Here is a 26,293-nt window from a genome sequence, read left to right as displayed (position 1 = left end):
TTGTTCAGATTTTCCCTCCGGGTACCAGGGGGCGCTTGAGGCCAAGTTGGCTAGAAGTTATTTAAGTTCATGCCCTGCCAGCACAGCTGTGGCAGAGGCATTATGTATTTTGTCTTGGTTTGTCGGTTTTTCGACGTTTGCAAGTTTGCATTTGTTTTAGATGTTCAATAATTATAAGCTGGCTGCTCTCAGTGGTATTCGCGGAGTGTACATCTATTAGAATGCAGTCTCAAATGTTCCCACAAGACTTAATAAGAATGAAGATCCTGAGGCCGTTGATCAGTTTACTGCACTTTATTGGATGCGGTCATGTGTGAGAGTATGGTTCTGTAATAAACCGGACAGAAAAGACATTAGTAACAGCTCACTGAATAATTACAACAACAAAAATAGTCACAGATTAATCAGATTAATGACTAAAACATACATTTAAAACTAAATGAAACAAGTGTACTGATCTGTCACAGCTTAATCTAGGCATCATGCACGTATTTTACCGCGATTAATTAAAACAAGCATTGCAGCATCATAACGTGACATTATGAACAATATGTCCAGCAATAAACATTCAACTTACTGATCTCTGGACGCACACTCTCGAACCTGAACAGAAATGGCGAAGATCAATGCACTTATGAATTTATACACTTATAACTGTGTCCCTGTCTGATAACTGTGTCTGGCTAGTCGCTACCGTCACTCTCTCTCTCGCTGATTAACGGTAGCATACACGGCTGAATCCGCGACTGCGCCCCCTAGTGGCTTGGCTCTAAACTGTCACGCTGGATAATCTTCAGAACAGTATTTGTCTGTGTTTTTGGGACATACGGTCACAGAGTTGTATGGTTAATAAACCTTACGTAATTTAAACGTTTTTCGTGGAAGTTGAATTTCCTTCATCCTGAGCACACATCAACTATTCGGCCATATTAACACCAGTGGCGGCTAAAGTGTTTGGCTTAGTCACTACAATAGTTATCAGACAATTACACTCAAAGCAGTGCTGGCTTGTTTCTGTAAACACATTGTTGGGTTAACTATATTGGGTTAATTCCGGGTTGGTTAGTGACTTTAAACACACCGTTGGGTTGTTCAGGCTGGGTCATGGGGGAGGTTTGGGGTTCATTCCCCCCAAAACAGCTGGCTGGGTCACTTAGACCCAACTGCTGGGTTGTTCATTTTCCTGCTTCAGCCAGATCGATCTGGCTCCTTCTCTCACAGAGGCTCGGATACAGGCAGGATGAAATGGTAGGTTAATATTAATATTTTATCTTTATTTAATAAGTTGTGGTAAACAGCATGAACTTTAACTCATTTCACTGTGAAAATATGATTAAGGATCATTGATTGTTTTTTTTTCTGTGACATTTATGAACTAGCTAACAAGCTTGCCGTTCTTTACTAGATGCTAGTTTACAGTTCATTTCATTTTAGCTGATAACGACGATATATACCCGTCAATTTAATGTGTGGTAGTATTTATTGTTCAACTGACTTCACTGCCTCACTGAACGTTAAAATCAGCTGACGTTAACATAGCGGGCTAATTAGCACGCTAGTTGGCGAGCTGGATAGCACGCTAGTTAGCTAGTTTTCCCTCCATTATCTAAGCTGCTTTGGGCTCCGTCTCCTCCGCCTCCCTCTGCCTCTCTGCCTCCGTCCCTGTTACAGTTCCAAATGAATGTCTTTCAGGGCAGTAAAGTATAATATACTGCCTCAGAAATATTCATAATAATTATTTCTGCACATTGTACACAACAGTATATTCTTGTAAAATGTTAAGTCATCGAACATGGAAATAGATAGACTAATAAACACAAAATGATGAATTAATTAATCTGTTGGATGCTGCCTTCTACTGAGACATGTGTCTTGGAATTGAGAGCTGCCATTCTGATTTCATGAGCTCGAGTGTAATTGTAATGTATGTAACTTGTGTATTTGTATAGGAACTAGTATTAAGCATGTAAATCAATGGCTCACACCACAGCATTCATAGCTTAAACTAATTAGCAGAGCCCATTTCTACAGGCCTTTAAAATACATAAAACTCAACATCAAATACACAAGAACAGAACAAAACACAAACTGAACAAGAAATATGAACATGAACAACAAGGACTCATAATTCAACAAGAAAATACACACAGTGTAAGGCACAAACTATAAAACAGGAAGCAGCAGGTCAACATGAATGATTTACAGTCGTATGGTAATGGATTTAAATTTGGAAATTTAACACTTATACTTTCCAACCCATCCTAAATAAACCTGAATATATATAACTGTTATATAATCAAGTAGTTATGTCACTGTACAACTGTAGCCATTTAACCATCAACAAGACGCAAGAAAAAAGGTACAAAAATAAAGAAATGAAAATTAATATAATGAAAGAGCCAAAGTGATTACATTTACATTATCATTTATATAATTAACTATATCTTAGAATGTGTCAATAATCAAAAATATGTTCAGTACATCGGCTGCAGTATTTGGGATATCAGGGAGGTACACACAGGAAGCTGAATTCTATGTACCAAACTATCGTATAGATGCAAAGGTATGATCATTGTAATACACGCAAAAATATTTATATATTTATAGAAGCACAATATATGTAATCTGATCACACAATCAAAGTCTGCACAGATTTGCATCCTGAACACCTTAATGCCTCACTCCAGTAAAACCTGTTCTTGTTATAATGTTTATAAAGACCTGACGTTGGAATAAATGTCCACAAGTTTGATTTTACAAGTTCAATAATCAGCATGAAGACCAATGTGTTGCAGCAGTGAGTAAAAATGATCCATCTGACATCATAATGAAATGGAATAGCTCAATCACTCTGAATCACAACAAACAGATCAATGATTATGTTCTTTGAATGAATGGTGCGAGCTCAAACACACAATCAGATGATTGTTCTACTTAGTGACAGGAGAGATGATCAGAGGGGCAGAGTTTTTACCTCCATAATTATTACAGGGAGTGAAGTATGGGAAGAGTTTCTCTGTGAAGGAGCAGTCAGTGAAGGAGTAGATCAGAGCTGCAGAGTCTACGTCACAGAAGGAGACCAGACCCTCCTCATAATCCACAAACACCCCCACCTTCTCAGGCGGAGACTTCAGAGAGAGACGGACTGGAGGGCCAGCAAGAGCTTTGTACTCATTTCTATTCCTCAAACATATAGACCAATAACCCTCCCCAGGTCTCAGTGTGATGTATTCCTTCCTGCTGATCGACTTTCTGGCCACTCCTAAAAACCAGTCTGTCGTTCCTTTAACCTGAACCTCGAAGTAAAATCTGCCTGAAGAGAAACTCTGCTTTGCTAACACAGAGATATATTTAGAAAATCTTTCTGGATTGTCTGGAAGCTTCTTCTTCACATCACCATGATGAACTTGTTTTCCATCATCAGACAGGATGAGTTCAGGATGTGCTGTATCAGGATCAAGAGTCACATCCGCTGCATACTGCTGGACTCTCTTCAGCTCAGCTTCAGAGAGCAGCTGCTTCATCTCTTCACTGAGTGTCTCCTCCAGCTGAGCCACAGCTCTCACCACAGTCCCCTCATATGACTTTGGGCTGAAGGTGACCTCTGTCCAGTCTTTGGGTGGTGGCTCGTTGATGTTTAGGGACTGGACTCTCTGGAGAAGATGGAGGTGGTCTTCAGAGCGTGAGAGTCGCTCCACCTCCGAGCTTCTCTTCTTCAGCTCAGAGATTTCCTGCTCCAGCTCCTTGATGAAAGCTTGGGCCTGTTTTTCTCTTGTTTCCTGCTTCTCTTTGATCGTGTCCATGAGCTCGGCCTGGCCTCTCTCAACAGACTCCTTCAGAGCGGTGAAGACTTGAACACCTTCTGCTATCTCTCTGTCTGCATCTTCCTTACTGAGGTCGACTGAGCGTTTGATCTCGTCAATCTTCAGGTGTCTCTTGTGGATCATCTGCTGAATGTCAGCCTCTGTCTTCCCCAGCTCGGCCTTCTTCTCTTCATATTCTTCCTTCAGAGGAACAAACTCATGTGTCCTGTGGTCTAAAACAGAGCAGAGCACGCAGACACACGTCTGGTCGGTCTTACAGAACAGCTCCAGAGGTTTATCGTGCTTCGTACACATCCTGTCCTCCAGGTCCTCCACAGGGTCGATCAGCTGATGTCGTTTCAGACGTGAAGCTGTCAGGTGAGGCTCCAGGTGAGTCTCACAGTAGGAAGCCAGACAATCTAAGCAGGACTTCAGGGCCTTCAGTTTGGTTCCAGTGCAGACGTCACAGAGAACTTCTCCTGGTTTGGACACTTGTTGCTCTGAGCTTCTGCTTCTTGGGCAGAAGTTGTGTCCACATGAAATGGTGACAGGATCAGTGAACAAATCCAGACAGATAGAGCACAGTAACTGATCTTCAGATAATCGAGAGTTTGCAGCAGCCATATCTACACATGTAGAGAGAAAAAAAGAAGACATTTCTGATTTAAAACATAGTTATTAATTGAAAAAGAGGAAGTGCCATATTTCCAAATTACACGCCGTCACCATTGTCATGTTAAAAAGTTAGAGGTGCAGACTTAAATAAGTTTGATTACCTAAAAAGGCAAAAGGCACAAATCAAAGGTTTACTGTCCAGGAAAAATCCAACAAAAAGGTCCAACTGAAAATCCAACAAGGGAGAAAAGAGGACAGGTGAAAATCACAGGGAGCCACAAGGAAACGAGGTGATCCAGAGAAAAGACAATGAACTAGCAAAGAAACAGGGGAAGACAAAGACTATATACACAGGGGGTAAACAGGGACAGGTGAAACTAATCAAAATAGGTGAAACTATTGAGGGAAGGGAACACAATCATGAGGGTGGTAAATGAAACAAAGGAAAGAATTTAAACAAGACATGACATTCTTAGGACAAGAACTACAAACTACTCAGGGTCAAGAGTTCCGGGTTTCAAAGTTCAAAAATACGGTCTGGGGCCTGCTGAGGGGCAGAGTCGGAACTTTCAGGTGGACGGCCTGGAGGCAGGGCAGAGGCTGACCAAAAGCCTTCAGGCAGGTGGCTTGGAGGCGGGACAGATGGCCAGAGCAGATCTGGAGGGCGGCCTAAGGGGCTGCCAGGTGGACAAAGCCTCTGCGGAGGGTGGCCAGGGGGCCAACAAGGCCGGAACAGGATCTGGACCCGACGAGACCTCTGATTGAGCCGAAACAGGATATGGACCCGACAAGACCTCTGACTGGGCGGGAACAGGATCTGGGCCTGACGAGACCTTTCAAGTAGAAAATGGAGGCAGACGCCGCTTGTCTAGAACTGGGGCCTTGAGGTCAGGGGATTCATGCTGAGAGTAGGCCTGAACATTTGACTGGAACACAGGGGCAGGAGTTGGAGTCTGCCAGTTAGCCAACTGGAACCGGGGAACAGGAGTCGACCGGGGAACCGACTGGAACCAGGGAGCTGTCTGGAATACAGGGGCAGGAGTCGGCAGGACCTTCGACTGAGACATGGGGGCAGGAGTGGGCAGGACCTCCGACTGGAGCACGGGGGCAGGAGTCGGCAGGAGCTCTGACTGGGACACGGGGGCAGGTGTCGGCAGGAATTCAGACTGGAGCACAGGGCCGGAGTCGGCAGGACCTCCGACTGGAGCATGGGGGCAGGAGTCGGCAGGACCTCCGACTGGGACATGGGGGGGAGGAGTTGGCAGGATCTCCAACTGGAACATGGGGGCACGACTGGAACAAGGGGCAGCGGAGGATCTGGAGTTCTGGGCAGGGGAGATGGTCAAGGAATACGGGAGTCATGATGGCTGCATTTTTTCCTGGTGCCACCACAGTTACCATTGAAAAGGCCAGGCGAGTCCCAGTCCAAGGAGACAGCTGGTCAATCTGCCTAATCATACTGTTGATACAAGGCTCACCGATATACCACATATCAGCATAGGCAAATGGGGAACAGGTGTAGAAAAATGCTGTAGGCTAGTTGGCCTGGAAACTATAAACTGAGTTTATAAAGTCAGTCACCCACTCAGGTAACAATGTTGTTAGCCAAGGCCAAGATAAAACCTCCTGGCGTGCCACAGAGAGGACTTTCTCCTTATCTTTTCCACCACATGCATGTTTCAAGTCATTTCTAAGACTAATTAGGTAATATGTCACCTCTTGAAGTTCAAATGAAAAAAATCCAACCGCTGGGTCAGTAATTTGGTTGGTTAAAGTTAGAGCCAGGTGCAGACTTAAATAAGTTGAATTACCAAAAAAGGCAAAAGGTACAAAACAAAGGCTTACTGTGAACAGTCCAGGAAAAATCCAACAAAAAGGTCCAACTGAAAATCCAACAAGGGAGAAAAATCAAAAAGCCACGAGGAAAATCCACAAGAAAACAGGACAGGTGAAAAGCACAGGGAGCCACAAGGAAACAGGGTGATCCAGAGAAAAGACGACGAACTAGCAAAACAACAGGGGAAGACATTGGCCCTATTCTAATCTCCACCCTAAAGCCTAAGCACTGAACACTCACAGACTTTGATGGCGTCAGGCGTGCAGTGCGTTAGTGGGTGAGTCCGTGAGGGTTTGAGAACCGCATAAAAATGAGGAATGGGACACATTATCATGGCATCACACGTTGCCTGGAAACCAGATGGGCCATTAAATCTAGTAAGTAAGTAAAAAAGCCGACCTGCAGCATGTGTTTGTGAGTCTTACAGTGTTTACATATTTTAAGATAAGATAAGCTTTATTTAAAAAAATGATCATGTTAATCACCCTGTGATCTGACAGTGGGACAGCACTAAGCACTGACGCACTTACCAGGAACGCGCCTCAAAGTCCGTGAGTCCGTGAGGGTGGAGATTGGGATTGGGCCAAAGACTGTCTGCACAGGGGGTTAACAGGGACAGGTGAAACTAATACAGGTGAAAACAATGAGGGCAGGGCACACAAACATTAAACAACAGTTAAACGAGACATGACATACATAGGGCGAGAACTACAAAATAAAACGGAAATGATCGAAACAATGAAATATGTAACTAAACAGGACTATATCAATAAAGGAACACAATAAACTAAATACAAAACTAAAGAATGACAACCCATGACAACCATACGACTGTAAATCATTCATGTTGACCTGCTGCTTCCTGTTTTAGTTTGTGCCTTACACCGTCTGTATTTTCTTGTTGAATTATGAGTCCTTGTTCTTAATGTTCATGTTTATTGTTCAGTTTGTGTTTTGTTCTGTTCTTGTGTATTTGATGTTGAGTTTTATGTATTTTAAAGGCCTGTAGAAATGGGCGTTGATAATTTAAGCTATTAATGCTGTGGTGTGAGCCATTGATTAAATGCTTAATACTTGTTCCTATACAAATACACCAGTTACATACATTACAATTACACTGGATAGTATCCAATATGTGTTTAGTCCATAAAAACTATTTCTGCACATTGTACAAAACAGTCCTCATGGAAATGTATTAATAAATTGGTATCAGGTTTAACTTGATCTATTCTGAAATATTAATTGTCTTAGTTAAACTTGAATCAGTTTGACAGGTATGACATGAAAGGAGAGTAACTTCCTGTCTGAGTGGAGCTGGATTTTTGTGTCAGTCCTGGTTGTTGAAAGTGTAAATCTCCTCAGCTGTACTCACCGGTGTTTCACAGAGACTCTGCTGTGTGGTTGAGAAAGATCTGATGAACTCAGCTTGAATTTTCTTCCAGAGAAAAGCAGAGCGTTGTCCTGACTGCTGCGTGGCTGCTGTTCTGTTTCAGACGTTCACTTTAATTTCTGCAGAGTGATGTTGAAGCTCTGTCTCTCTCAGGTGTTTCTCTGCCTCTAACTGCAGCTCTGTTGTGTGAGGTTTTGTTTCCTTCCTGTGTTAGACAAGATTTGTTTTGCACATCTATCTGCGGTAAATTCACTTCCTCCCCCCTGCTCCCCCCTTAGCCTGAACAACATTTTATCTCCCCGCCAGTCTGATTTTAGGAAGCAGCACAGTACAGTTACTGCTGCCATCAAAGTGGTAAACGATATTGTTGAGGCCTTGGATGACAAGAAATATTGCACAGCCCTTTTCAATGATTGTCCAAGGCCTTTGACACTGTGGACCATGAGATGCCAGACTGTCGGACATAGGCCTTTCTAAACAAGCAGTTGATTGGTTCTCAAACTTCCTCTACACCCGTAAACAGCGTGTGACTTCCTGTTTCTCTGTGTGAGCACTTCCTGTGGGTTGGAGCAGAGGTAGTCCGGGGAGAAGAACTCGCCGCTGTCGCCGTGCAGCAGCTGGTGGCAGCTCCGCAGGGCGAGGAAGGCTCCGTCATCTCCTCCGGCTCCGTCTGAGGAGGAAACACGGCAAGTTTAGAGAAACGTACTGAAGGTTTGACAGCTTTCAGGTTGTTACAGACACAAGTGATTTACTTACAACAGTTCCATAAATTATCTCTATTGTCTGGTTGCATTTCCAACCCTCCAGAGAGTCATCATTTTCATTTAATTTCAGTAATACTATGTACCAAGTGAATTCAGTCATATCATAACAACACTGGTGTACATCCCACCCAAGGCAGCTGCTGAAGTTCCATGTGAAGTTCTCCATGAAATAGTTGCCAGGATACAGACTAAACATCCTGAGGCACCTTTAATAACATCAGGAGACTTCAGTCATGTGACCCTCTCCTCCCACCTGACTGGATTTACACAGTTTGGTAATTGTCCTACCAGAGAAAATACAACCCTCCATCTGCTGTATGCCAATGTCAAAGAAGCTTACAGAGCTACTGCCTTACCACCACTGGGCAGGTCAGATCACAACTTGGTTTATCTGCAGACCTGCTACAAACCTTGTGTGCTGAGGCAGCCTGCAACCACACTCACAGTCAGGAAATGGACAACTGAGGCTAGTGAGGCTCTAAGGGACAGCTTTTAAAGCACAGACTGGAATGTGCTTCTGGAAACAGATGAGAACAGGATGAACATTGACGGACAGGTTGATTGTTTTACTGAGTACATCAACTTCTGTAGAGACACAGTCAAACCTACAAAGACTGCACGCTGTTTCCCCAATAACAAACCCTGGATCACAAGTGACATAAAGGCAATCCTCAACCAGAAGCAGAAAGCTTTTAGAGACGGTGACAAAGAACGGCTGAAACAAGTGCAACATGAGTGAAGAAGACACTGAAGATGGCAAAGGTGGAATAAAAAAAGAAAACAGAGAGGAATTTATAACACAGCAACATCTGTGAGGTGTGGAGAGGAATCGATACCATCTCTGGCTACAACAAAAAGAAAAGACAGCCGATAGTGGGTGATGTGGAAAGAGCTGATGAACTCAACCACCCACTTCCACTGCTACTCCTCCTCCTCCTCAACATGTGTACATCTCCACCACAGCTCCTCCTTCTCCTCCTCCTCCTCCTACACACGTGTACATCTCCACTGCTGCAGCTACTCCCCTTCTCACACCTGTGCCTCCACCCTTGTCTGTGTCAACAGTGTCAGCCTCTCCACAGGATCTTCAACCTGAGTCTACAGCTGGGGCGGGTGCCGGCTCTGTGGAAAACATCCTGTATTGTACCGGTACCAAAAATAAAATGTCCGGCTGAACTAAATGACTACAGACCGGCGGCCCTTACTTTGCACATCATGAAAACCCTAGAGCGGAGGTTTCTACGCCTACTGAGGCTTGAGGTCAAAGACAAACTCGATTCCCTGCAGTTTGCATACAAAGAACACATTGGAGTAAGTGATGCTGTCCTCTACATGCCTCACTGTGCTCATAATCTCGAGGAATCTGGCGCTTATGTGAGAATCATGTTCTTTGATTTTTCAAGCGCATTCAACACAATCCAACCCCTCATACTCAGAGACAGGCTCATAGAGACGGGAGAGGATCCGTCCTTTGTTTCCTGGATCACAGATTAGCTGACAGAAAGGCCACAGTTTGTCAGGTCGGGGAACTGTGTGACATCAATGAGCAGCACGGGGGCTCCACAGGGGTCTTTCCTGGCTCCATTCCTGTTCACATTGTATACAGCGGACTTCAAATACAACTCTGAGTCCTGCCACATCCAGAAATACTCGGATGACACTGCTGTTGTGGCGTGTATCAGGAATGGACAGGACTCAGAATATAGGGATCTGATAAAAGCCTTCAGTGACTGGAGTCACAAAAACTGCCTCCTACTGAACACCTCAAAGACAAAGGAGATGAGAATAGATTTAAGCCCCCTCTTCAGCCGGTGAACACTTGTGGGGTGGACATCGAGGTGGTGCCAACCTATAAATATCTAGGTGTACACCTGGATAACAAGTTGGACTGGTCCCTTAACACAGACGCACTCTACACAAAGGGGCAGAGCCGCCTCTTTTTCTGAAGGAGGCTCAGGTCTCTGGACATCTGCAGTAAGATGCTGCAGATGTTTTATCAGTCTGTGGTGGCAGGTGTTCTGTTTTATGCTGCAGTCTGCTGCGGAGGCAGGATAAGACACAAGGACGCAAAGCGACTGGACAAACAAAGCTGGCTCTGTGATTGGAGCCAGGTTGGACTCGCTGGAGGATGTGGTGGAGAGATGCACACTGAAGAAGGTCGAGGCCGTTCTAAACAACACGGATCATCCACTTCATAACACCTCGATGGACGGCTCGTCTCTCTTCGCTGCAGGACGGACAGATATAGAAGATCTTTTGTTCCCACAGCCGTCAGACTTCTTCATTCTTCAGTAAATGGTAGATGAGATGCCAGACAAGTGAATTTCCCTTTGTGGATCAATGAAGTTATTGTTATTAATAATGAGTCAAAATGACCCCGCAGACATTAAAAGTCAGCATTTAGAGACTTTAAATAAACTCCTGGCATACTGAGCTGAACTCTGAAGCAACCAGCAACATTTACTTGAAGGAAACGACCAAATTCATGTGTTCCTCCTCATGTTACACAAAAGATCATAGACTGTTTATAAGAAGTGGACGTAGCCGCTGACATGTCACCCATATGCATTTCTGCACCTCTTTCCAGGTTACCTTTGTACCGACCTGTCAATCACAGGTAGCCCCGCCCTAACCCCTCCCCTCTTCCTGGTCTGTGTGACTCTAACTGGGAGCATCAGTGACTAAATGAACATCACGCTGTGTTGAAGAAGACTTGAAACTAGAGACTGAGACCATAAACTCATTAGGAAAGGCTCCTATACTATCAGACAGTGGAGCCGCCCCCTGCTGGACATTAGAAAAACTGCAGGTTCTATGAGCTCCTGTATTGGCTTTGCAGACTTACAATCTGGTCACTTAAAAATATGGTCACAGTGACGAGATAAATGAGTCGAGATCTCGAGAAAACAACCGGAAACTACTGGAGTAAATAACATGTATGGAGCATGTCCGCTCAGGGCTTCCGTACTTTTGAACATCAAAGTAAAACCACAAAAACTAAACTGAGCCTTGATGCTTTTATTGCAGAAGATCGTCTCTTATTAAAAAGGTATGATCTCAGAGATTTAAATAAATGTCAATAAATGTCTGTTAAGTCTCTGAATGAGGTCACACAATGGTGACTGAGCCTGTGGCCCACTGATGAAAGCCTTTGCATCTGCAGTATATAGTATTATTATGGGCTGGGTGTCTGTGGCGGCGCCCAGTTAGTGACGCGTTTTCCATCAGCCAGCAGTGGTTGGTCTGCCAGAGAGGGTAGGCGGAGCTAAGCGGTTGCTTTTCCGCTCTCTGCAAGTGTTGCAAGTAAACAGTAATCTACTATGGCTGAACAAACAAAGAAAAGATGGATGGCATGACAGCTCTCTCAAAGTGAGTCCAGACCCTCTCTATCGCCCCCTGCTGACTGGCTGCAGTATAGCTCATAAAGCCCGCCTCCTCCATGTTAACAGATGGGACATGAGTCAAACTATAAAATCAAAATTCACGTCAAATACATTTTTCTCAAACATGGTTTCTGTCATTATAGTTAGTTCTTATCATGCTGATTTATGTCTAAGTGTTCATTTTTCTGACAAGTTTACTTTTAATTAGTTATTTGATTCTGTAAAAAGGGGGTGTGGCCTCATGATTGACAGCTCTGTTGACAAATGGGGCTCCTGCAGCGTTCTGTTCCCGAGTAGCAGAGTAGAGGAGGAACGGCGAGAGGAGACGTGACTAACACTAACACTACAGTCATTGAACTTTCCATCAGCGTGAATATCTGCTTCAGACCAACACAAGAAGCTGTTCTGCTGTTAAACACGCTGACGTGACGGATCTTTGCTGTTTTTTCAGTAAGTTAAGTGTGCGTTTTGGTTAGCGGAAGTGGCTACAGCCGCTTCACCTGCCAATCTCTACTGCACAGACTCTGGCTCCAAATGATGTCACCATCGCAAGATGGCAGCGCCTATCACAGGGGCTATTTTGGCACCAAGGAGAGCAAATGGAGACACGTCGTCCATCTATATACAGTCATTGGGCCGAACAAACAAAGAAAAGATGGATGACTACAGATACAACTTCAACAAGAAGTGAAAATCCAAAGAAGAAGAAACAAACTCGACGCTCAGATGAAGCAAACAGTCTGAAAAGGAAAGCGACCGTCAGCCAGGAAAATCAAGAGTTACAACCGGAGCCGACCGTGGACGTCACACATGCAGCACTGTCTGGATATCTTGGAAGTGTGCTCCCGCAGTTACCGTTTATCACCATTAGGTGGCGCCAAAGAGAACGAAACTGAAATCAACGAGATATCTTTAAACTTAAATTAGTATAATGTTAATAATCAACATATGTATGCATCAAGAGACAAATGTATGCACGACTTGTTATGTAAACCGGCCTACAGGTGAGCACCTACACCTGTTACCTGCAGAATTTAGAGCACAGGTTGACATGATGTGAAGGTTAGGGGAAACAAAAGGAAAAGCAGAGATAAGGCTTGAATTATTGTCACAATAAAGTTGTTTTCTTGAGATTTTTATGTCAGTTTTATCTCTAGTTTAATTGTTTTATTGACTTTGGCCTCAAAGAAACATTTTTAAACATTTTTATATAAAGAGGCAAAGATGACGTCATCCTTTTTTTTCTGTACTTCATATTTTTACCAACCAAGTAAAAATATAAACAGGAAGAGATCACAAATACAGATATCAAGATACATGTTTATCATCAAGGTAAATACTGATGTTCAGATTAAGGACTGCAGGCTTTGACTTTGATTTATGCTTTTTTAAATACATTTTATTTATGTCCCTGTTGCTCCCCGTTTACAGAGGCGTTTCAATTCCCTTTAAAGGTCTGCTCCTCATCCTGACTCAGATTTTAAACAGGCACATTAAAGTAAGAAACAGACTTTACTCTCACCTGGAGGCTTGTGGGCTTCTCCTCTGCTCTCCTACAAACACAAATAAAGCAACACACTGAATTTTATTACAAGACTTTTATGGTATTGATGAACCAGCTGATTTCAGAGAGATTCACAGCTCACCTGAGAGTCACAGCGTTTCCAAAATATCAGCAGGAATAAGAGCCGCGCGCTTTTAAAGGTGAAGTTTTTCCTTTTGGGCATTTTTACACCAAAACTTTGTCAGTTGAACTTTTTAAATGTGTCAGAACGAGAGGTCGAGTTCATCCTCGCAGCTTCAGTCACACTGCTTCTCTGTGTGAGCAGCTGAACTCCATCAATGAGCTGATTGAGTTTCCTTTTCCTGGATGTAGATATCAGGTTTGTCCACCAGAGGTCGCTGTGGTACTTTACATTTAGTCCTTTCAATTCAGGTAAAAGCTTGAGATACATTTTAATGCACCTTTTTCATCTTAAAAATGATGCAGATGTTTTATCTGTTGTTGTGTCAGAAATGTTTTTACTTTCAGAAAGACGACGTTGTTCATTGTTCAACACAAGCAAAAACAAATATACACAAAGTATCAAAGAAACAGACGTGTTTCTGCAGTGCTGAGCCAGGAATGGAGCGGACTCATAATATAAGACTTTTCATACATTAAATGCAAGCGAAGGGGCTTTTCTACGGAAGCCCTGAGCGGACACGCCTCCATACATTTTATTTACTCGGTTTTCCTGTGATAACGAGTCATTTGTGGTTGCTGTCGCGAGATCTCAATGTATTTATCTCAAGGTTTTGCTTTTGCAGCTCTGGGGAAAGGAGTTCTGATCATCTGACGTTAGGGAGGTGCCCCCATGGCCGAAGAAACGCTGCAAAAGTGCCGTCATGGACGACCTTGTTGTGGAGAAAAATGATAAAATGACATAAAGTGTCGTTCCAGTAAATAAATTGGACATGTGGGGAAATCGTTTGACCTCTGCACAGTCATGCGTGTGAGACGCTGTGTTCTCATGGGATGACTGTATAGTTAACAATGCCCACGTTGTTGTTTCACATTACAACTCTCTGTGCCCTGGTGCCCCACGGCACACACTGGGGGCCCCTTTCTTTTCCCCCCTGCCCCTCAAACAGCTTGAGTACGCCACTGAACATATGTGTGTAATCATTGATGAAACACGTTCATGTCATATCTAATAATCAATGATCTGCCAAGTGACCTGCAGCCAATAAGGGCCTCAGCTCCTGCAACAACAGCTACAACCAGCTTTCCTTCTTGTTTCCTGAAGGTCTCATGGTGTGGAATAAACACAGTGGACTTATCTTACAAACCTTTAGGATCCAAAGAGCAACAGGCTCATCATAATGAAGTTTTTCTGTCCTCATAATGTCCTCCAGAGTTTTCCTCTTTTAGCTCTGTTCTGGTCTTTACCATCTCCTGAGATCTGGATCTGTTTAAATGTTTGTCTTCCTTCTGCAGCTGGTCTCTCAGTATGCCCTAACACTGTCTGTGCTGAGCAGATGGTGTACGTGGCATTTTAAAGCTCGACTGATGAACAAACGACAAAAAAATTTTTTTTTTCACCATTTGTTTTTATTTTTGCTCAAGAACACAGAAATAATTTCTTCCAATACAATTATGTGAAAAACAAAGTTTCCTAAACTTAGTAAAGTCACACCATGTGCCCAAACCCATCATGTAATCTGACCAAACAATCAAAGTCTGCACAGATTTGCATCCTGAACACCTTAATGCCTCACTCCAGTAAAACCTGTTCTTGTTATAATGTTTATAAAGACCTGACGTTGGAATAAATGTCCACAAGTTTGATTTTACAAGTTCAATAATCAGCATGAAGACCAATGTGTTGCAGCAGTGAGTAAAAATGATCAATCTGACATCATAATGAAATGGAATAGCTCAATCACTCTGAATCACAACAAACAGATCAATGATTATGTTCTTTGAATGAATGGTGCGAGCTCAAACACACAATCAGATGATTGTTCTACTTAGTGACAGGAGAGATGATCAGAGGGGCAGAGTTTTTACCTCCATAATTATTACAGGGAGTGAAGTATGGGAGGAGTTTCTCTGTGAAGGAGCAGTCAGTGAAGGAGTAGATCAGAGCTGCAGAGTCTACGTCACAGAAGGAGACCAGACCCTCCTCATAATCCACAAACACCCCCACCTTCTCAGGCGGAGACTTCAGAGAGAGACTGACTGGAGGGTCAGCACGAGCTATGTACTCATTTCTGTTTCTCAAACATGTAGACCAGAAACCATCCTCAGGGCTCATTGTGATGTCTCCCTTCCTGTCGATCGACTCTCTGGCCACTCCTAAAGTCCATTCAGTCTTTCCTTTAACCTGAACCTCAAAGTAAAATCTGCCTGAAGAGAAACTCTGCTTTGCTAACACACAAACACATTTAGAAAATCTCTCTGGATTGTCTGGAAGCTTCTTCTTCACATCACCATGATGAACTTGTTTTCCATCATCAGACAGGATGAGTTTAGGATGTGCTGAATCAGGATCAAGAGTCACATCCGCTGCATACTGCTGGACTCTCTTCAGCTCAGCATCCAGCAGCTTCTTCATCTCTTCCCTGAGTGTCTCCTCCAGCTGAGCCACAGCTCTCACCACAGTCCCCTCATATGGCTTTGGGCTGAAGGTGACCTCTGTCCAGTCTTTGGGTGGTGGCTCGTTGATGTTTAGGGACTGGACTCTCTGGAGAAGATGGAGGTGGTCTTCAGAGCGTGAGAGTCGCTCCACCTCCGAGCTTCTCTTCTTCAGCTCAGAGATTTCCTGCTCCAGCTCCTTGATGAAAGCTTGGGCCTGTTTTTCTCTTGTTTCCTGCTTCTCTTTGATCGTGTCCATGAGCTCGGCCTGGCCTCTCTCAACAGACTCCTTCAGAGCGGTGAAGACTCGAACACCTTCTGCTATCTCTCTGTCTGCATCTTCCTTACTGAGGTCGACTGAGCGTTTGATCTCGTCAATCTTCAGGTGTCTCTTGTGGATCATCTGCTGAATGTCAGCCTCTGTCTTCCCCAGCTCGGCCTTCTTCTCTTCATATTCTTCCTTCAGAGGAACAAACTCATGTGTCTTGTGGTCTAAAACAGGGCAGAGCACGCAGACACACGTCTGGTCGGTCTTACAGAACAGCTCCAGAAGTTTATCGTGCTTCGTACACATCCTGTCCTCCAGGTTCTCCACAGGGTCGATCAGCTGATGTCGTTTCAGACGTGAAGCTGTCAGGTGAGGCTCCAGGTGAGTCTCACAGTAGGAGGCGGGACAATCTAAGCAGGACTTCAGGGCCTTCAGTTTGGTTCCAGTGCAGGCGTCACAGAGAACTTCTCCTGGTTTGGACACTTGTTGCTCTGAGCTGCTGCTGCCGGCTTCCTGTTGAGCTTTGTCTCTGAACTGAGCGACCATCTCAGAGAGCAAGGTGTTGACGTGCAGCTCAGGTCTGGTGTTAAAAACCTTCTTACACATTGGACACAGGTACTGGTCGCTGGTGTTCCAGTGTTCAGTGATGCAGTTTTTGCAGAAGTTGTGTCCACATGACGTGGTGACAGGATCAGTGAACACATCCAGACAGATGGAGCACAGAAACTGGTCTTCAGATAACTGATAGTTTGCAGCAGCCTTATCTACACATGTAGAGAGAACAAAGAACAGAGTTGATTTAAAACACACAATTATTTGTTGACAAAGAGGGAGATGTCATTATTGTTCTCTGAAGTATTATTTGACCTAATCACCACATCAGAGTCCTCACATAAGGAATCACTAAGCTGTGAACTAAGTTAGAATTAGAAATAAAGTGTTTTGACTTGAACTTTCAGAGCTGTGAGCATCAACACACAATTTAACCACATTGGCTGCTCAAGCTAGGTATACTAGCATATTTGTCCTTTCATGTTGTGCACAACAATTTTTATTGCAGAGATTTCCCAACAAAGCCGGTTCACTTTTTATATCCTTCTGCTTTCTTCAAAGTAAAAGCCTCATGCTGGTTCTCTGGTGGAAAGCTTTTATTGTGAAACAGCCAGAGGAAGTGGAACGTAATGTGACGTTAGGAAGCTATCAGTAAACAGTAATACAACAACATGATAGAGTCACAAGTCACTGCCGTCCTGAGAACTGACACACAGAGTTTGTTTAAAGGAGTTAAAGTGGGCTAATGTGCAGTTGGCAGGTGGACAAACAGCCGCAGTTAAACTTGAATCAGTTTGACAGGTATGACATGAAAGGAGAGTAACTTCCTGTCTGAGTGGAGCTGGATTTTTGTGTCAGTCCTGGTTGTTGAAAGTGTAAATCTCCTCAGCTGTACTCACCGGTGTTTCACAGAGACTCTGCTGTGTGGTTGAGAAAGATCTGATGAACTCGGGTTGAATTTTCTTCCAGAGAAAAGCAGAGAGTTGTCCTGACTGCTGCGTGGCTGCTGTTCTGTTTCAGACGTTCACTTTCATTTCTGCAGAGTGATGTTGAAGCTCCGCCTCTCTCAGGTGTTGCTCCGCCTCTAACTGCAGCTCTGTTGGTGTCAGGTTTCGTTTCCTCCCTCTGTTACACGAGATTATTGTGAATGAATGAAGCTGAATTCTGTTTTGACACTGACTTCTTGCTCCAGAGCTTTTGACCGTATCACACAGTCTTCACTCGCAGATGGACTTTGTTCAAAGTTTCCCTTTTCTGAGGACTTTTAGGACTTCTCTTCTTCTATGGTTTACAAGTTGAGCTTATTAATGTATTTATATTGAGTATTAATTCTCCTTATAAAGTAGTTTTCATTGTTAAAATAGAACATGTGTATGAAGCTGTTCAGTGTTTGGTGCTTGTGAGGGCAATTCTCCTCCTGAAGATAATTTGTGAAGAACAAGCAAACTCAATGTTATGAATCAAGTCTCTTTACTTACATTTTACATGCAGCATGGAGAGAAGTACAGCAGTTCTCTCTCTTGCTGTTGCAGTGTTCAAGCTTATATACAACATCAACAACCCCCTACCCCATCCCCACATGGTACTTCACTCAGCCACCTGGCCTTCATCAGCAAGATAAGATGATCCTTCTCTGCTCTCCAGGGGGAAACCAAGTCAACTTCATAAAATAAATTGCCCCCCCATATAAATTAAAATTTAGACAAGTTACCCCCTTGATGATCCCTGGAAAATTCCCACATGCTTCAGTCACTGCTTGTTCAGGCCTCGTGTTCAACAGCAAGGTTATTTTACGGAGCGGACATGCAGACATACATTTTATTTACTCAGCTGTCCAGTGATAACAGGCTCATTCATTATTTAAATATAAATTATTTATCTTGAGATAACAAAGCTGGTTTTCTCGTAATAATTTTCTGTCTATCTAGAAAACAGGACAACAGGCTGCTCACTGTGATGTTACAGAGCAGGACATGCCATGCTGCCGTCGCCCACACTGATGAGGTCAGTTCAGCCCGTTTCTGTTTGTTTGGAGGGGATACGAGTTCTGATCATCTGACGTTACGGAGGTCCAGCGTTGTTATCTCGAGATAACGAGATAAATAAGTCGAGATCTCAAGAAAACTTAAATGACTCGTCATCACAGGAAAACAGAGTAAATCAAATGTATGGATGCATGTCCTCTCAGGGCTTCTGTACTTTTCTTTAAAGAACAATAAATATAAAGCACTCGCTTGTTTGTCATCTGTAAAAAATTTAATCAAATCTTTAATTTTTATCAAAACTGTATTAATAAAAAGACAAAACAATAAATGCAAGAAAAAAAGAGAAAATGAATATATAGTTTTTAATAAAGGTGTGAAAAGACGTGTCATGTTTGAAACAGAAACAAACGAGAGACAAGAGGCCATGATTCAGGCCATGTGAGCCAAACTGAAATGAATGCTTATTTACTCACACGATATGAAACAGGATAAATGCCCTGAAACAGCAGAAACATCACAGCTGGGATGGTAAACACACTGAACACAGGGCCGCTGGTTTGGCTCAGTGGGTAGAGCAGGCGCCTCATATACAGAGACCACAGTCCTCGACGCAGCGTCCACAGGCTCCACTCCCGCCCTCGGCCCTTTGCTGAATGTCATCCCCCTCTCTCCTTCTCTCCGTCCATCTTCAGCTTCTCAAATACTGTACAAACTTTAATGTCAAACGTGTGTCGTGTCTGTCTTTGTAAACAGTTTGTGCTGCATCATTCGGCCTCGGGCGGATCATTAACACGGCTACTTCTGTAACTACAGGTCAGAGGTCATCATCAAATCTGTTTGTTTTCAGCTGATGGAGGAGAAGAGTACAGCCGTCATCATTTTTACGTGACAAAGATTGAAGGTACCTCGTGTAAATACAGCGCCTGTTGCACAAGATCTCTTGCCTGTTAAAGCACCAGCGAAATCAAAGACAGGCTCAGATTGTTATTCAAAGTGTCTGACAACATCCCTACAGAGATAGACCTTTTTGTTACAGAGGAAGGTGATTTGTTTTAACCACAAGCAGACGTTACATCGCTCGTATCAAAGACACCAGACTCCATTCACAAAAACAGTAATTTTACCTCACAGAACACAGGAGTCACTGGTCTACCTCTGCCCTGACGAGTTGTTATTTTGTGTTACTGTTTGACTTTGTGGCTTTGGGACGTTTGTTTCCAACACATTGTTCGTGTAACACACAATCAAACAAACATGCTAACCGATTGCAGCAGGGCAGCAACTACCATGCTCTACAAGATGAAACTGGAGTCTGGTGGTTTTAAAGAAAATGACACCTCAGTTTCTGGATTAAAAAAATGATTCAATTTCAATTTGTGTAGCTGCTCGTCATTTAGAGAAAAAAAAAGAAAGTTAAAAATACAACCCTTTAAAACTGAAGTGTGTGGCGTCCATATGCTGAAGAATGAGCTCTCATTCACCAAAGGCTTTCTCTTACATTCGTGTCATACAGCCAGTGGAAGAGAAAACAACAGTTAAATAAGTTCAAGTAGAGAAACACTTTTAATAAGTTATTCATCAACAAGGGCTGCCTCCTAAAACTCGACCTTTGGCTTCAATCCTGAAGAAGATTCAGCTTGCATCTTGTCAGCCAAATCTTGTTTTTAGCTGTTTCAGTGCGCACAGAGTGATGCAGAAGCAAAAGCATGGTAGGGTGTAAACATTTAAAAACAACCTTCGGGGTTCAGTGTTTTCATCCACAGAGGTCTCCTCCTCTCAAAAACAAACACTGATGATTAAAAGCAGAATAAAGCCGTTTCAAGTTAAAAATCTGTTTGTTCTGCACACTTTGGCAGGGCTCGGCGGTCTGCGAGTCGAGCTAATGCTAACTTTAGCTCCGGTTCTTTCTCTGCTAACTTAACACCAAGACCCTCGATGAGTAAAACCCTTCATGCTGTTAAAAACATGTTTTCTGGACAATGGAAACGCTAAAAACTTGGTAAATTCGGTAAAACTTTAAACTCATGTAGGCAGATTAAGGAGCTTGATGTGGCGCTGAACTGAACAGAAAGGAGTGAAGAGTCGAATCTTGTTATTTGACAGAAAAAATCAGATTCATATGAGAACATTTGGAGCCTGGAACAGCTGGATTTATCATAAATAAATAGTTTTGTAATCAATCAGTCATTGAACAAAGATGAATATATGTTCACTGGCAGTTTAGCTCAGGATGGATGATCCACGGCCAGACGCTCAACATCTCCTGCGGCGTCCGGCTGTGAACCAGCATCAGGCTCCTGTAGACGCACGGGTTGTTCCTGAACTTCTCCTCGATGCCGAACGTCCTGAAGCCGGAGTGGTTCTCAGGAGCCAGACCGAGCTTCTTCAGACACATCCCCGTGTAGACGTCATCAATGGGATACAAGACCACCTGCTGAGACACGCTGTGAAGGCGGAGCGCTAACTCCCCAGAGTACAGATACCCTCCGCCTCCTGCGTAAGGCGGGTACTTCCCCACGAACATACTCTCTGGGATAAAGTACTTGAGTTTCTGGTTCCGATTTGGACCGGCATTACTGATTACATCCCCTATGAAGAGTTCCTTAGCCCTGCTGTCTGACAGGTTTGTCAGGAGGTCAATAATCCGTAACGTGTTGACGAAGACGTCGTCATCACCTTTGAGGATGAACTTAGCGTGGGGACAGTTTTGGCTGAACCACTCCAGGAAGAGGACCTCCTTCACGGTGAGGTTGAAGAAGGTGTCCCTGTAGTCCCACTGAAGAAGGTCTTTGTGGAGCGCCGCCTCGTGGTGCAGCATCCCATGGAGGTCTGGGAAGTGGTCCAAAGATAATGTGTTGCCCAGCAGGAACACTGTCGCTACAGTCCTGTTGGCAAAGACGCCCGCTCGCCCCCATGTTTCTCGAATGGCCTGCCGCCGGTCAAAGTGCGGGATCAGAGTCTTGACCACCAGCAGCAGGAAGGGCTTTTCATTGCACAAGTGAGGCTGGTTTATCAGAAGGGGGTACGTCCTGCAGCGCATGTGCAAAAGGAAGTCCTGGAAGCGCTTCGGCAGGGAGTTGTAGTCCTCAATTTGTGTTGGAACTCTGTAGTCTGGCCTACAGGGGTCAAGGGGCCCTGTGTCATTCAGCCAATCAGGCAGCTCGATGAGAGAGTTCAAGATGGAGTTGTGAATGATGTCCAGGCGCTGCTGCTCGCGGTTCCAGAAGTATTTGCTCCGAACTTGCTGGTGCCAAAACTTCTTGGATGGGATGACGATCTTCTGGCGGGTGCTTTTGTCACGCCTCAGGTTCCAGGAGACGGCCACCAGGAAGCAGAAGAAGATGTTGAGCATCACGCACAGCACACTCACTTTTCTGCGAGGGACAGGCATGTTGCCCCCCCTCTGCACCTACAGGAGGGACAGATAAAGAAAATCACTCAAAAACAAGAAACACGCTGTAAAGTGTAGAATCATAGCTTTGGACTTACAACAAAGCCGGGATATAACGGGACGTTTGGAAACATAGAGACAGCAAGGTCAGGTCGACCCGGACGACTTCAGCAAAAATAAGACTGAAGAATCTGGAGCAGGAGTTCAGTGAGAAGCTCGCACTGGCTGCAGACAAGGCCGCATGGTTTAATCTCTAATCCTGCAGGAATCAGCCCATGATCATTCTTCCTCGTCCCCTCCTCTCTCTCCTCCTCCTCTTCCCTCAGTGACAGATGGGAATCACACATTTCCAATTTACCCATGCACATGACACCAGTTAGTGGCAGCAGTGTGTCATTGTTCAGTGACTGCACATACAGAGGAGCACATACTTATTAACAGCAGCAGGAGTGTTTTGATAAGTTGTTCCCTTTATGTTCCCCAGGTTAATCTGCATCTCAGATCTGCATCGTGCAACAAGCAACTACATAAATCTACACTTACCTGTTTACATTATATTAAGTGAGTTTGTTTTTCATCACCCTGTTTGCTGCACTGTGGAGATGTGGGCGAGAGAGTCCACATAGATCCACAAGCTCTTTTAGCGTTTATCTAATACATAAGAAACTCTGGAGAGCTGCAACCTCTAACCTCTAATCTCATTTTGCTGGAAATTCTGTTTTTAACCAGCTAATTAGGAAGCTGACGATTGAGCTTTGGCTGCTGACTGTATAGACTTTCCTTTCCAGCTCCACCCTCTCGTCCAAATATGGTCACTTCTGGCTCCAAAAAAACAGATGGCGAGGAAAACCAGTCAAGGCTTGAAAACAGTCATCCACAGACCAATGGGTGACGTCAGAGTTTATTCTGCATAAACTTACATAATTTACTTCATAAAGTGATTAATTCAAGGTAAACATAATGATGCTAATTAGCTTAAAGTATTACAGGTTAATCCATAATCAACAGTCCTGCAACACTTCACTTTTGACCAGTGTTTCTAAAACATCTGCTCTTTGTGACGTAGACTGCGTGAGGAGGGTTTTATTTTTCATCAGGGCCCCTTGTAGTGTGCTGTCACTCATGTATTACCTGTGACAGGTGTGATGTTTGGTCAGTTGTGTGTGGTGGAGATCCAGACCTCTCCTGGCCTCTTGTGGAGGAGCTGACGGGTGGAGAAGTTCGTCTCCGAGAAGAACCTGGTTTTGGTAACTGGAACCATCTGGAATTGAACACAGAGACACTTTAAGAGGGAAGGACAAAAATAAAGAGCCACAAAAACGTGGGGTGTTCGGGGTGTTCGGGTTGTCCGGGATGTTCGGGATGTTCGGGGTGTTCGGGATGTTCGGGGTGTTCGAGGTGTTCGGGATGTTCGGGGTGTTCGAGGTGTTCGAGGTGTTCGGGATGTTCGGGGTGTGTGAGGTGTTCGGGATGTTCGGGATGTTCGGGGTGTGCGAGGTGTTCGGGATGTTCAGGGTGTTCGAGGTGTTCGGGGTGTTCGAGGTGTGCGGGCTGTTCAGGATGTTCGGGATGTTCGGGGTGTGCGGGGTGTTCGGGGTGTTCGAGGTGTTCGGGATGTTCGGGGTGTTCGAGGTGTTCGGGATGTTCGGGGTGTGCGAGGTGTTCGGGATGTTCGGGGTGTTCGGGATGTTCGGGGTGTTCGGGGTGTTCGGGGTGTTCGAGGTGTTCGTGGTGTTCGGGATGTTCGAGGTGTTCGGGGTGTTCGGGGTGTTCGGGGTGTTCGAGGTGTTCGGGGTGTTCGGGGTGTTCGAGGTGTTCGGGGTGTTCAGGGTGTTCGTGGTGTTCGTGGTGTTCGGGATGTTCGAGGTGTTCGGGGTGTTCGAGGTGTTCGTGGTGTTCGGGATGTTCGAGGTGTTCGCGGATCTGATGTCCCGCCTGTCGTTGACCCTGTGCACAGAGAGATAGAGACAGGTCAGGTCAGCGTTTATCACAGGTCCTGTCAGGTCATGTATTGATCTGTACATATCGGGAGTGATACGGGCCTGTGATCAAATGCATGTTGATAACACTGATAAACTTTGGACTTAATTACTGTGTATGACTGTAGCTAACAACCTTACACAGTTAGTCCATTTCCTACAGCAAAGAACTGTTTGAGCTGCAGCAGAAAGAAGTGGATGTTCTCTGAAAACCAGGCAGGAAATTGGTGACCGAAAAGGAAAACATAGCGTTAAATAAATGGAATTGGTTTGGATATCTCAGGCGAAGAAGCGCAGATTAAGATGTTCTGCAAAGCAGAAACGAATCCTTTCCATCCTCTGAAGAGGTCGGCCTGATGGTCTGTTCTTTCTGACAGTGTTACACAGAGTTAAATAAACTCTACATGCTGTGGAACAACTTAGTAGTTAGGAGAGGTTAGAGCTTCTCTCAGGTGTTCAGACAGAGTTTGAGTCTGAAACAGGTCAGATCAAAACATTCGAGGAAAAGGAATAATCCCTGCTCGCTGATTCCTTTTTAATTGCTCCGGTGTGGCCGCTGGGTCTCTATTAACTCCCCCTTTCTCCCCCATTTTCTGGGAACTGTGTGCAGTTGTTTTAAGCTGTAATACTGTCTGACCTCAGATGAACTGTGTGGTTGTTTATCTAACTAAGTGATTTCTGTTTGCACTGTTAAAGGCTGATGATTTATGAGCGTTTCCATCTTTCCTCTGAGGGTTGAAGAAGTTTAAGGCCAGCTGTGGCGTTAAGAAAATACAAGTAAACGTCCTCCTACTAACTGTTATTTATTTACTGTAAGTATTATTATATATATCATATATTAAAGTAGAGAAATGTCCCCTGGGTTTGTTTTACTATAATATATGTTTACACTATTATTCCTCTTGCATTCATGTCAAAGCAGGATTTGGTTTGGTTTGGTTGAATCTTATAGAAGCCCTGAGCGGACATGCATCCATACATGTTATTTACTCTGTGAGAACGAGTCATTTCAGTTGTTTTCTGGAGATCTCGACTCATTTATTTAGTTATCTCGAGATAACAAAGCTGCACTGCAGTAACGTCAGATCATAACTCGTATCCTCAGAGCTGCAGAAGCACAAAACAAACAGAAACGGGCTGACCTGACCTCAGCAGTGTGGGTGATGGCAGCATGGCGTGTCCTGCTCTGTAACATCACACTGACCAGCCTGTTGTTCTGTTTCTAGATCGACTGAAAGATATCCCGTTATCACAAAAAAACAGCTTTGTTATCTCACATAATAAATTAGTCAAGATCTCCAGAAAACAACCGGGGACAGAATACATAAAATGTAGGGATGCATGTCCGCTCAGGGCTTCCGTAGTGTGTACCTGTCATAAAAATATAATTAATAATGTGAGCGCTTCTTGGTTTTCGAGCACAAGGGAAAACCTGTTTGATCTTTTCCTTTGAACCTGAACCTGTTTCTAATCCAGGTCTGAGAGGCGCCTGGTGCTCCCATCACCACAGGGCCCTAAGTCTCTGACTGGACTCTTCTCCTCAGTCGTCCCCCGGTGGTGGAACGAGCTACCAAACTCCATCCGGTCCGCAGAGTCCCTTTGACCTTTAAGAAGCTAAAGACCCAGCTCTTTATGAACACCTCTGACCTTAATGATGTTGATGCTAGGATATTCATGGTGATGATGATGACAATACTGGTCTTGTTGAAGCTGCTGCTGATTATTATAAGAATAAATAAATAAAACGCTCTTTACACTTCCTGTCAGCACCAGTGTCCGATCACACTGAAGCTCGATCGTTGCTTGTGTCGTATTCACTCTCAGATGTTCGTCGCTTTGGACAGAAGCGTCTGCTAAACGAAATTGTAACATTGTAACATATATCTGCCTTTATTGTATATATTTTACTTGAGATACAAACATCTTACTCTACATGTACATTTTTTATATTTCATTTCACGTTTCAATTCTCTTATTAGTGTTTCCTTATATTCTCTGTCTTTTACATTTATCACCGTTTTAAAAGGAGCCCCCAAGCAAAAGAATGTCACACGATTGAACCTGTTTAACCAGACTGACAAGAAACCTAAAGTAAATCTTGAAAAAAACAAATGAATAAAAGAAGATGAAGCAGCTATTTCTTTTAAAATGAAAGGTAAAATAAGTCACGGGGAATTTCCTTACGCAAACTATTGACCTCCTTTAC

At 44.0% G+C, this 26,293-nt stretch overlaps 3 protein-coding genes across 5 annotated transcripts; all 3 read right to left on the bottom strand.

Moving 5' to 3' along the window:
- Positions 1–275: 275 nt before the first annotated feature.
- Positions 276–7,811, bottom strand: LOC138594186 (E3 ubiquitin-protein ligase TRIM21-like). 3 transcript variants are annotated; one of them, XM_069665189.1, is made up of 2 exons: positions 7,628–7,811; positions 276–4,429 (listed from the first exon to the last, which is right to left on the bottom strand). In XM_069665189.1, the coding sequence occupies exon 2, from the start codon at positions 4,425–4,427 to the stop codon at positions 2,931–2,933; it is 1,497 nt and encodes a 498-aa protein (XP_069521290.1). In that variant the 5' UTR covers positions 4,428–4,429; positions 7,628–7,811; the 3' UTR covers positions 276–2,930. The 3 variants fall into 3 exon arrangements, with proteins under 3 accessions (XP_069521290.1, XP_069521291.1, XP_069521292.1); XM_069665190.1 differs by lacking the exon at positions 7,628–7,811 and adding an exon at positions 6,786–6,844; XM_069665191.1 differs by lacking the exon at positions 7,628–7,811 and adding an exon at positions 4,580–4,611.
- Positions 7,812–14,885: 7,074 nt separating this feature from the next.
- Positions 14,886–16,854, bottom strand: LOC138594720 (nuclear factor 7, brain-like). Its single transcript, XM_069665923.1, has one exon. The coding sequence runs from the start codon at positions 16,784–16,786 to the stop codon at positions 15,302–15,304; it is 1,485 nt and encodes a 494-aa protein (XP_069522024.1). The 5' UTR covers positions 16,787–16,854; the 3' UTR covers positions 14,886–15,301.
- A 2,242-nt stretch (positions 16,855–19,096) lies between these two features.
- Positions 19,097–22,108, bottom strand: b3gnt2a (UDP-GlcNAc:betaGal beta-1,3-N-acetylglucosaminyltransferase 2a). Its single transcript, XM_069665924.1, has one exon. The coding sequence runs from the start codon at positions 22,106–22,108 to the stop codon at positions 20,927–20,929; it is 1,182 nt and encodes a 393-aa protein (XP_069522025.1). The 3' UTR covers positions 19,097–20,926.
- Between the last annotated feature and the right edge of the window lie 4,185 nt (positions 22,109–26,293).

The sequence above is a fragment of the Semicossyphus pulcher genome, unplaced genomic scaffold (genome assembly GCF_022749685.1).
Source record: "Semicossyphus pulcher isolate SPU_LCO1_2020_fin unplaced genomic scaffold, fSemPul1.0.p SCAF_17, whole genome shotgun sequence".
Classification (NCBI taxonomy): domain Eukaryota; kingdom Metazoa; phylum Chordata; class Actinopteri; order Labriformes; family Labridae; genus Semicossyphus; species Semicossyphus pulcher.
Note: the sequence above shows the minus strand (reverse complement) of the source record. Positions and strands in the feature narration are given on the sequence as shown.